Genomic DNA, 12,605 nt, shown 5'->3' with positions numbered 1-12,605 from the left:
ATATATAAGCAACCCCTAAAGCCCCCTCTTGGGTTGCACACACCACTTTCGCCCCTTTCGGAAACACATTAAATGGCCTGGCCGGGCCCGTGTGCGAAATACGCATCAGTCGAAAAGCGCACGTTAAATCTCGTAAGTAAGTAGTTTGTACATCATTTGCTTGGTAACGGTGTTAGAATGTACACCGAAACGTCGCCCAATTGTAATAGACGTTGCTCATCCATAACAATTTTGTCTTAGTTAATACTGTTATTGTTGTTCAAAACGTTAAAATCATTAGAAGCATTCTGTTATCTACATACATGTATATATTTTATTCTTGTTATAATTTAGGATTTGGGATATGGATTATCATATAATCTCAGAGACACATATAGCTAGGTAATGTATTGCAAGAATAATGATAATACAGTAAACTACGTTTGTAACGAACACGCTTATAACGAACTGACCGATACAACGAACTTATTAAATAGTGCCGACCATTTGGTGTATATATGCTGCAATTATGCTTATAACGAACTACGGTTATTACGAACTAAAATTAGTGGTCCCCTCGAGTTCGTTATAGCATTAGTTTAATGTAGTTCATTTTCGACGTCTGTCGCACGACACATGATCCTACCGCCATTAAGCGCATCGCTGGGAGGATCTGAAGTTTGAATGACTCGTCCGACAAACACAAGGGGGTGGATTATTCATATCTTGTTCAGAGCAATGTAATCCGATCATTGCGTCACATCTACTGTGTCATTATGAACGTCATGACGTCATAATAGTTGCACGGCTGAGAACTAAACCTGGCAAGTTTCACTCAATTGCTTTCATAATATCCTGCTTACGATGCATCTATGCGGCGACACGCACCCAGGTCCTATGTTACATACGAGTATGGAATGGAAATACTCAATATTTGATTATAATCAGCAAAAGATTGTATTTAAATTCCATTATCCGTAATGTCGTGAAATCACGTCGGCAAGCTACTCAAAACACTACCTCGTTTACATGCCCGGCTCATCCAAAACGCTACATATCCTACTTCATCTGTAGTGGAGAATTCGATGTAGGGATTTACACCTACTTGCTTTATAGAACAATCAGTTCTACTGACATGCTCCTGTCGATGTAATAAACAAGACTGGGTTTCGAGAAACGTTTGCAATAAGATTCTTGGGACTATAACGAAAACAGATCAGAAATATCATATAAACCAATTTTAAGGACATAAATACATGACAATATTTTATGGACAAGAACAGTGTTAATAAACCAGAAAACCATTTTCCAAGAAAACTTTTGCAAGGAGTTTGATAATGGAGTGAGTGACTTTTGTATAACGCCGCTTTGTTTATAAAATGCACCATGTCTATTTAAGTAGTTCTTCACTGAAAGAAAATATATTACCTAACGGTCTACGTTACTTAATTGTTGTCTTTCTTTTTCGCAACAAAATGCCTGAAATTACTTACATTATTTGTCATTTGCGTAACACGTGATTGCCAATGTTTGATGAAGCAGACATTCCTATCCGTGGTTTCCCTTGCAAACATTCTGACCATAGATTATGATGCATTATCTATCAAAGTGTTTAAGAGAATTAGCATAGTGTACTCCTTTAAACGTTATTCATTACTATTGTTATCTATTATCTGTTATCAGCCCTGATATATTTAACTATTTTCACTGGCGCATTGCTGACATCAAACAAAGAAACACACCAAATGTTAGGCCAGTGCAGCGTCAGCAATTAACTTTGTTATCTTCAAAGAGTTAGCGCCTAATATTTTAATAGAAGAGAGAAAAATGAAACATGTTGTGCAAATGTATTTGTCTCTGGAATCTGGAATCTGGAATAAAACCACAATGTGCATTGTTAGAGTTAAAGCGGAAGCAATTACCGCCCAATTGTATTTACCTGTTATCATAAAATGAAACTGGTACCAATGCCCTTCATACCCGCCCCACATGCAGTCCGATGGCGTTGGAGGTTGGCATCACATTAGGTCGTTTTGTTGACGCTCCAAGAGTTCAAATACCGAGTTGAATATTCTCAGTTACTATTACGTAGGACTTTTCGGATGAATATGCCTCGCATTTCATGCAGTTCATTTTCTTCGAAATATACATACTTTAATCAACGAAACTTCAAACATTATGGATATTCCTGTTATCTGATTGACAACGTTCATTTGGTGTTCTGTATGCATCAGCAGTACTTCTATCATGGTAGTTATCCTCTTGAACGTGGCTTTGTGATGAAGACCAAAACACAGGCGTTCTTTAATCACATGTCACTAAATCTGGCCATGAAATATCCGGATTTCGATCACCTTTTATCGATCATGTTCACTTCATCAGCCGTTGTTAGGGAACACTCAATGTCACGCACAGCGCCAATTTAAGAAGTTAGTACAGCATCGTCATAATACCACCCTCTGCATGTGACTTTGAGGCGTGTTGAGTGGGAGTAATATGAATGTTCACATGATGTCGAGCATAGTCGTATGGCTGTCCTCATCCTAGACGTGTCTTACAATTGATGCAGCTGAGGAGATTGCTGGGATACTCTTGCTAGTTACAACTATTCTGCAGCGTGAGGTAGGTGTTAGTTAAGCATATGTGTAACTTTGTCAGCGAGGAAGCCAATATGAAACATCGGGTCAAATGAAAAATTGGAGATGATAATTGGCAGACAATAACCGCAACGTTCATTGAACATGAGTATCGTCGACTGACTTGAGCATTGGAAGCCGTGCCGAAAATAAGTATTAATTATTTTCCCACGGCGACTTCGAAGACATTTCCTGGAATTTCCATAGATAAAAACTTAACTCAGTCTGCTATTCTAAGCACTGAATGTACTAGTGGGCGTATTACAGTGGTATTAGGTATTTGGTAAACTACTGCCTATAAGTTAATTCTCCTCACATCCATGTTTTGTTTTGAGCTAAAGTCGGAGGTAAGGCAGAAATGTGCGCAATTGCTGTTTTACTGACGCTTGGTGGTGTATTTGCTTACACCTCCCCATTTAGATGATATATTGAACAAACTATGCGTGCTACATTTATCAATCACATTGACTTTATTTCAAACAATTAAGCTGATGGGTATGTACATCGGGGTAGATATATCGAACTGTACCCAGTCTCATGTTCATATCCTTTTGTATCCAGGTTCTCTCGGTTGGTCCACAGGGCTTGCTAGCCGGTTGTTTTGCGACCGTTCCTGAATGGGCTCAACAGCAATCAATAGGCATATGAACAGCAACATAACGATATTATTGATAATGTCTTTAGATTTCAAAATACTATTAAATATTGTAAATTAAGAGTCAATATAACTTTCGATTGATAATAATTTAGGTTATGGTTCTTATCCATCTTAACCCCTGCTGTACTGTTGTGTGGATATGACGTAACATTCATTACATTCATCACATCACGTCCACACTTTGTTCAAAATTTTAAAACAATTCTTACATTTGGAACTTCCGATCTCATTGATATACAATAATGTTTTGTTTAATACATTGGTAAAAGACACATTGATCACAATGTCACGTTCAATACAGACTTTTTGGATTCGAATACTGAACAGAGACAGTTCATGTTCATGGGATAAATTGGCCAGAACACTTATTACTGAGTATGTGCTAAGTTTTACTGTTAGGTGATGACGAGCCCCACATCATCTAATTCTAAAAGGGCCTAGGTCGCACAATCGTCTAAGGCGCAGCAATTCGTTGTGCTGAGTTACGTCCCTTGGGCACGCCAGAAATCTGTGATCCTGATTCGAATTCTGGATCGCCCAAATTGTGTTTCTAGGTTTGCCAGCACCATTCCCATGCTCGTAAACGTCTGAGACCTGCATCATTTCGGGCCTTTCCTCATTCATACTGCTACGTATTGTATTGTACAAATACATAACAAAGAGACTTAAGAATTCAGAAGTGGGCTTTTCTTTACCCAGATCACCCAGTCAAAATCAGAAACGAGAAGGAAAAAGTGATAAATTGTCTATTCATGTATGATCGAAAAGAACATAGAGAATTTGGCTGAAGAAATATAGACTTGCAAAACAATTATAGGTTTGCATCGTGATCTTAAATGCTTAGCACATCCAGTCACCTACACACAGTGACTTGACGCTTGTTTGCACCAATCGGATACGTCTTTACGGTCATTACTACTCTCCCTCCCTAAGAAAAATATAGACATGTTTTAACTTCCAAGTAATCAGTGTGTTTCGTGTACAAAAATACCACTATTATATTTGATGGTGGTACAGTTTGTGTCGCCATTATGCATCTTCTGTGGTTTTTTGACGAATATCAAATACATGTTTCGAAATATGGATGATTAAAAGAGTCCAGCATTGATCCATGTGCAATCGGATTCTCATATTTCAAACCCTAGAACTTTGTACACTTTATCACTTTTCACAAACGGTTACGTTTATTAGTTGTCTCGAACACTGATTACAATCTCGCGAGTATAGTTACGTTAATACAAAAGGCCGGAAATAGAATGATTTGTTAATGACAGCTTTTCCTATTTCAGTTGATTTAATTCAACATAAGAAATTAATAATTCACTTATCATGGGTTGGCAGAAATCTGTTACATCACTATCTGATTAGTTGGCTGGTTGGTTTGTTGTTTAACGCCGCACTCAGCAATATTCCAGCTATGTGGCGGCGGTCTGCAAATAATAGTCTGGACCAGACAATCCAGTGATTGACATCATGAGCATCGATCCACGCAATTGGGATCGATGACATGCATCAACCAAGTCAGCGAGCCTGACCGCGCGACAAACACCTTTTACGACAAACATAGTCACCTTTTACGGCAAGCATGGGTTTCTGAAGACCTATTCTACCCCGGAATCTTCACGGGCCCACATCAGTATCTGATGCTATGTCTACTGTAGATAATGATAATGATTTCGAAAAGTAGAAATACATACCGTGTCACACTGAGGGGCAAAAGAAACTATACCGCTTAGTTGATTTTATCATAGTTTTGGTTTTAAACTGTAAATTTCTTCAGTTAGCGGGTTATATCCAAGTCAGCACTCACAGGAAACTTCTACATGGTTATAGTTTTAGGAAATATATATATTATTTGATAAATAAAAATAAAAACATTAATATCATTATAAGAAGCATAAATTAAACAACATTTTTTCGCATAATTTTCAACTGCTGCTGATGTGTATCTTTGACATCTTATCGTTGCAAGATAATAGATTTGGTTTTTTTCGACACAGATTACAACGTTTCAAACATGGTACGGCCATATTGTTGCAAGTTCATTTCTTACCCTGTTACTTAACATTCTAAACACCATTTCTTTTATTTTTTACAAACTGTTGCAGGAATGAGTGATGGTTAAATTGGCATCATTAAATTGAACAATAATCATTATAATTTAGTACACCGATAAAACAATGATTCGAATTTTATGAAGCAAATATGTGTTGATCAGCCACCAGCAACCAAACCTAGGCCATCTCGTCGGGGATCATAGGGACTTACTCAGCCTTCTGCACGATACCCCAACATGATTTACATCCTCACTTTAGCTACTTGTGGTTGTGCACAATGCTAGCCAAAATTATAATATGCTTAGCAATGAGTTGGCTGGTTGATGACTGTTTTGATAGTAAACTAAGCGGCAAAAGAAAGTATAGGTTGGCAATTTGTAATTTTCCTAAAAACAGCGATAACTAGTGGAAAGTGGGTATTGGGAATATGACTGCCCAGGAACAGGTACCAAAAAACACTTCACCGAACGCGCCACCTTTGACGGCGCTTGCACGATGACAAAAAAAATGGTGAAACAGGTTTCCCGCCAATGGCATAAAGTGCACGTGCATGTTAGCTGCATAAATGCGTTTGTCTTCAGGGTATAACCACACGTGATGAAAGCACACAAAAGAAATGTCGAGAGATCGAGAGAGAGATCGAGAGAGATCGAGAGATCGAGAGAGAGAGAGAGAGAGAGAGATGGCAGAGGTATGGCCGAAATATGGCCGAAATGGGTGCAACACAGGCCCAAATTGCCTAAAGGTTTGGTTGTACACCATTGACAGTAGCCAGGCTGATTCAACGGTGCAGTCAGACAGGTAGGACACAAGACAGGCATAGAACCGGACGACCCCGAGTGACAACACCACTGAAAGACGGTCAGATACGGCTCATTCCCCTGCGAAACAGATTGATAACGGCGACGGCGACGGCAGCAACAGCGTTGGGACATCCCATTAGCCAACGTACCGTACTACGACGACTTCGTGCTCCTGGAATCCGAGCGTATCGTCCTTTCCGAGGAATGGTACTGACTGCTCAACATCGACGCCTGAGACTGCGATGGGCGAGGCAGATTCGACGTTGGCAAGTGAGAAATTGGCGTCGAGTGCTGCTTACTGATGAAAGTCGGTCTAACTTGTTTCGAAATGATGGCAGAGAACGATTTTATCTACGCAGAGGGGAACGTTTGGCTCCGGCGTGTATTCGAGAGGTCCATCCATTCAGCTGGGGAAGGTGTCATGGTGTAGGGCGGTATTTGTGGAGATCAGAAGACTGATTTGGTGATTATACAGGGACACCTGAACGCTGTGCAGTACAGAGACCAAGTGTTGCAGCCAGTTGTGCGTCCGTTCTTTCAAAACCAACTGAAGGGGACATTGTTTCAACACGACAATGTCAGGCCCAATACTGCAAGACGAGGCAGCTGGAGGTCATACACGCTATTGAAGGCAACTGTGTCGACATTGAACTTGTAGTGTGTCTGACAATGTTTTGGTGACATTTCAGACAACTGTTGAAAATGAAATTTCTTACCCTACCATTGTTTACCTTGAGCTTGCATTACCTGTGATTGCACAATTCCATTCAAACTGTGGTGGATCAATCATGTGTTACCCCTCCCTAGATTATATTATAATTCACAACAAAATTTCTTCGTGTTATTTTTTTTATCGATCATGGAGCTCGACCTATACTTTCTTTTGCCACCCAGTTTAATTACATGTCACACACAGGGGTGGGGGGCAATCAATTTAAGTTACTTTAATCTGCTGGGGAGAGCTTTCAATAATCTTTGTTGGTAAAAGCATGTCACGAAATCTACAAGCAAACAATTAGTTAATCACATACATATTACAAATTTACGAGACAACCAATTTCTTTCAAAGAATCAGATGCCTGCTAACACGGGGGAAAAAAACTTTCAGATTTACTGATTCCTGTATCCCTTGCAAATGCAAAGTCTTACACAATCAAGCAATATATGCTTGACAGTGAATCTTTCATCACAAGCGATACACTTAGAAGTTTCGACCGCATCGGGTTTGAGCAGATATTCGTAAACTGACTGGCCAATACATCGTGGCAAAACGACTTCATCATGTCTTTACTGAAAACCCAAGAGGGTATGACCGATTGTTGGCCAAACAATGGATCTGAAAATATGCTGAAACTGTTACATTGATTTTGTTGATTAATATAGGTCAAAGTACTGCCGGGAATGCTAGAAAAATGCTTTTTGCCTGTTAATAAAGGATATAATTTTCACAGACTGTTGTAATTGAAATATCGAGTAACTACCGATCGACCTCCCTGTGGTTTGAATTATTTCAGTCACAAAGAGTCCTATCGACCAGTTTACAGGAGACAAATTCGACCGAAAACAGGAAGTTTACATCTATTTTTTTGTCCAATGATGGCAGTCTGAAACGGCCTGTAGCAATATGCGCACTTGACGCCGTTATAGTGATAACAATGTAGTCTTCATAAAACATCTAATCCACAAACAAAAGTCATTTTGAGAAAATTCCAGATGTGCATCTTCTAAAACGACGAAATGACGCTGCGTTTATTTTGTTAACATTGCTCCCGTGATGTATGTTACATTACACTTGCATTGCCATAACCATGGTACACGATATGACGTCTGTATTGGGAACTGTATAAAAGTTCTTTACACTTCAGAGAGTTAGAGGGAAATTATTTATTTATTTATTTAGAAAGGATGAATTACAGAACTGCCCAAGCTATATGGCTTTCATTTCATACCACGATTAGTAAACAAAACATGTATAGGGATGGTCTCAAAAACAAAACTTGGATGTAAAAGGTTATTAGACAGCTTTGATAGAGGGAGATTAGGTGTGTATAGTGTACAAGCTTTATGAGCAGAAGGTAACCCTGACTTGTAGTAGAATTTGGGAGGAATTAAAGATACAATTAATGTTAACTGCACTAACTATTGTCCTCCAAGAGATGTGATTTCGATACACTGCGCGTGGTGATGACTGAGCACTTTTCAGGGGAAAATATTCCATCCTGTCGATGAGATCACATTATCTCCGAACCATTCATAACTATCACAGTCAGGGCGTCCAGATAATTTACCTTGGTGAATCATTCCAGTGCCGACACGTGGCTATCGGCAGATGGACAAAAAACATCCACAGACCATCAGGTAAAGGTAATCGTGTCATTGTTTTGCACGCTGGAACCCATGATATGGGGCTTATTGATGGATATGTGATAGTTTTCGAGGCGAAAAAGAAAACTGGTGATTTTCATAAGGAAATTATAGGAGGTGATGTGTTCATAGACTGGTTGGAATTTCAGCTATTGCCCATTTTAAACAACGCCAGTGTCATTGTCATAGATAACGCTAGTTAATATAACGTCCGGGAATCAGATACTGTCGCCCAAACCATGAGTAGTCTGAAGGCGACCATACAGGAATATTTGACATTGTCGACTTCAGACCATATGAAACGAAAGTTCAACTCGTGGAGAAAAAATCGGCTGAATAAGAGCGCTGTAAAGTACAGGACATACATGTATGTGCTGGCGGCACAACACGGTCACGTTGACTTACGTCCGCCAGTCAGACATTGTGAGCGCAACCCTGTTGTGTCTATCTTGGCTAAAAGTAAAGGGTTCCTGGCAACACATAACACAACACTCAAAAGAACATATTCATATACGTCATCAGCGGAGATAAATGCTACCTCAAGAAATCATCTATAGAACAACAAATACTTCTGGATTCCAAAACCGCAACCTTCCAATACTCATCCCGTTTCATAGCTCATAACTATCCCATCATGTTTCCAAGCAAATATAATGCAGTACATATCCTCAATTACTACCCCATCAACGCACATTTCAGTAAAGTACAATGACAGCAATGTTTTGAGACCACCCCCAACTCGGTGACATTTGCACCTGTGAGAATGCATGGGACGGTGTGAGGTAATCACCTCGGGACAGGTGTTAGGTCATTACCATAGGTTATAGGCCCTTTCATACATGCATGACAACACACGAAAAGTTGATCATCATACATTTTAGGGGTAATCAGTTAGGATAGGCTAGATTAAGGCAATTTGCGTTATTTTGATACATGCTCTTTTTATAGTCCTATGACTCGTATTTATTAAATGAAGCCAGAAAAGCAGTTTTCTAGCATTTCCGACAGTACTTTAGTATCTGGGATTCTTGAGGAAACAGTTTTGGAACCAGTGACAGTGGCACTCGGAACTTTGCCACCATCCTTGGACCCTTGAATTTTGCCCTGCATCACCAGAATAGAACCTCCTATAGCTTTATGACCGGGAGCGGAAAATGAATGGTAAGAGCTGTCTGAACTGACGGATGTCCATTTGATTTGTATTTTTATGAGAGTTTCCTGGAGATGTAAACGCTGGCGGTTTGAAATCAGGAATTAATAGCTGTATGTCATTTGATTTATTCTCAAGACATCTGCAATTCCTTCGTATAATGTTTTGTAGATTAATGGCGGTGCTTTCACGGGAGAAACCTATCACGCGAAAGTGAGGAAGACTTTGTAGTACTCCTATTTGTATCCTGTGGTGATGGAGTTACCTCCATGTCCAGAGGACCAAAGGAGTTATGGACCCTATGGGGATCTCTAAAGTAGGTTGGCCTTTGGTGATGGTGTTGGCAGCTGCTCTGGTGTCACAGCTGGTATTGCTAGTGAAGCGGTAGGAAGAGATTGGCTTGGCCCTTGTCAGATGAGGCAGACCTGCAACCCTTTCCTTAGCTTCTTGGAAGGAGATATTCTGTTCATGTTTGATCTTCAAGATTTAAAATTAACGTTGCTTCGCAGGACAGGACTTTGAAGGGGTCATATGGTTCCTACTCCAGTTTGCACACTTCACGTTCGTCATGAAGCAGATGCATGGCGTGACTTGGATCCTTGTCCAAATACTTGGCACGTGTAGCACCGGAGTGGATCATCGATTGATTATTACTAATACCATCTCCGATGTTGTGGCCCTATTATGGTTTTGTGGAAAGGTTGACAACGTTGATGTTTGTTTTGTTTGTTTGTTTGTTTAACGCTTCACTCAGCAATATTCCAGAGGCGACTTTGCTTGTCGAAAGAGACGACTAACGGGATCGGATGGTCAGACTCGCTGACTTGGTTAATGTTTGTCATCGTATCCAAATTGCCTGGATCGATGCTCATGAAATCAATCACAGGATTGTGGGGTCCAGACTCGATTATTTAAAGACCGCCGTCATTTAGCAGGAATATTGGCGAGTGAGGCGTTAAACAACAAACAAACAAGCAAGCAAACAAACCTTTTTGCAACTAACGTCAACGCCAGAGGATAACCTCGATTATCAGCTAAAAACACTAGGCGTAATATGGAAAAGAGCAGTGAAAACTGTTTGAATTGAATACTGAAACTCAGCGATCACACCAGGCGTTAAAAAGCATGATTAGGGTATTTATACTAGCAAAGGGGTAAAAGTTGGAAAGAAGCCCAGTGCATGCAATATTGGATTGAGGGCTTCCAAAATCTTCTACCCTCAAATTATCTGGTGAAATGCGTGCGGGTGAGATACACCTAGGTCTAGCCAAGGCAAAAACACCAATCCTTTCGAACATGGAGGCAAGGGTAACAGCATCACAGCCAATGAAAGAAAGGATTCGTTCTTCTTTATTGTGTTTCAGTGGCCTCTTTTTGGGTTTGACAGTTATCAACTTCCAGAAAACTACATGTACGTTTATCGAGACGTTTTGAGGCAGCATTTTCTGGAAGGCTAGCTGTACCTTATATAAGTTTTGTCTGATTGTTTGTTTGTTGTTTAACTCCGCATTCAGCAGTATTCCAACTGTATGACGGCGGTCTGTAAATAATCGAGTCTGGACCAGACTTATATAGTTTCTCGGTTCCATATGAAAATATATATTTATTATTTTTAAGTGGGACCCCCACCAATAGTAACAACTATTGATTGTGAGATATTTACTTATCCCTATTTATCTGTTTGTTTATAAATGGGGTTGTCACCAAATAATGTTAATGTAAATACAGTGGTGTAAAAAGATGCTTTTACTTGGTGTATGCATCTTTCAGATACATGGATTCGTCGGAGTTTAGAGATCGAGGGAAGGAGATGGTGGACTATATTGCTGATTACATGGACACATTGTCATTGAGGAGAGTGACACCAGAAGTGGAGCCGGGCTACCTACGTGAGCTACTTCCATCTAGAGCCCCCAGAAAAGGGGAGGATTTTACAGTCATCATGAAAGACGTAGAACGTGCGATAATGCCAGGGGTATGTGTGAACTTTGTTTGGCACATAAGGAAATACATTGAGCGGTTTATGTACGAATACGTTAACATGTTAATAACAGCTTGTAAGGTTAAAAAGATAGGCTTTTGAAATATGGATATTTCCGATTTCCCTTTTCTTCTTTTGAAATTTTGAGAAGCTAAGTTTTCTGCCAACTGCTGATTCCAAACCTCTGGGTTATCAGCCTATGGTATTATAACTATGTCCGGTAAGGTCTCAGCACATTTCATTTCGTCAGCGTCTGAAGACAAAGTTTTTGAATAACCTTTACACAATACAACAACTAGGTGAATTCAGTCAATTCAGGTGAGTTTTTCAATCCAGATGTCTATCAAAATATAAAATGACCTGCATGTTTTACTCTGGCAAATTCTCAAATGCAAAATATTACTGGTAACCTTAATTATTTTAATTTATCAATATCCTACCCCCGAACATGATATTATTTAGCGTAAATAACATAAATAATTGAACTATCCTTGATATACAACTTAATTAAATAGATTCCAAAACTAACCTTACGTACACTTATCTATACTAAACTTGACAGTCACTCTCACAAATCACAATCACTTAACTGAATAACTTCTAAACTTGCCCAAAACTCAATGTATTACTGATAGAACATGTGTCAATATATCACACAGTGCATACTGTGAAATCAATACAAACTATACAAATATTTGTCACAGTGTGACATTTTCCCCCGCCGCTACAAAACGATATCTTACATAATTTCCTTAAATTTAAGTAAAGTAGTCGCACAATCTCCACGATATCCACAAAAATTTGAGCTACACCACTTATAATTGCTTTTATTTACAACGGGAAATTGTGATTTCATGTGATGGACAATATAGAATATTTTCTTCATAAGAAAGGATTTAATTTCAAAACCTACAAAATTAACAAATAGTCCGGGCATGAAACAATATCCCTCTCTGAAATTTAAAAGTATTTTAGTG

The 12,605-nt window shown here is 39.3% G+C and overlaps 1 protein-coding gene across 1 annotated transcript in view; it reads left to right on the top strand.

The window, feature by feature from the left end:
* LOC139470768 (aromatic-L-amino-acid decarboxylase-like) overlaps positions 1-12,605 on the top strand; it is a 134,610-nt gene that overhangs the window by 80,785 nt on the left and 41,220 nt on the right. The window contains exon 2 of the mRNA XM_071253055.1: positions 11,418-11,622. Coding sequence (XP_071109156.1) covers positions 11,422-11,622 — 201 coding nt within the window. The 5' untranslated portion in view covers positions 11,418-11,421. The remainder of the gene's footprint in view (positions 1-11,417; positions 11,623-12,605) is intronic.

Source organism: Haliotis cracherodii, unplaced genomic scaffold (assembly GCF_022045235.1).
Source record: "Haliotis cracherodii isolate W230 unplaced genomic scaffold, xgHalCrac1.p SCAF_21, whole genome shotgun sequence".
In the NCBI taxonomy this organism is placed as follows: domain Eukaryota; kingdom Metazoa; phylum Mollusca; class Gastropoda; order Lepetellida; family Haliotidae; genus Haliotis; species Haliotis cracherodii.
This window is presented reverse-complemented; position numbering and strand designations above follow the sequence as displayed.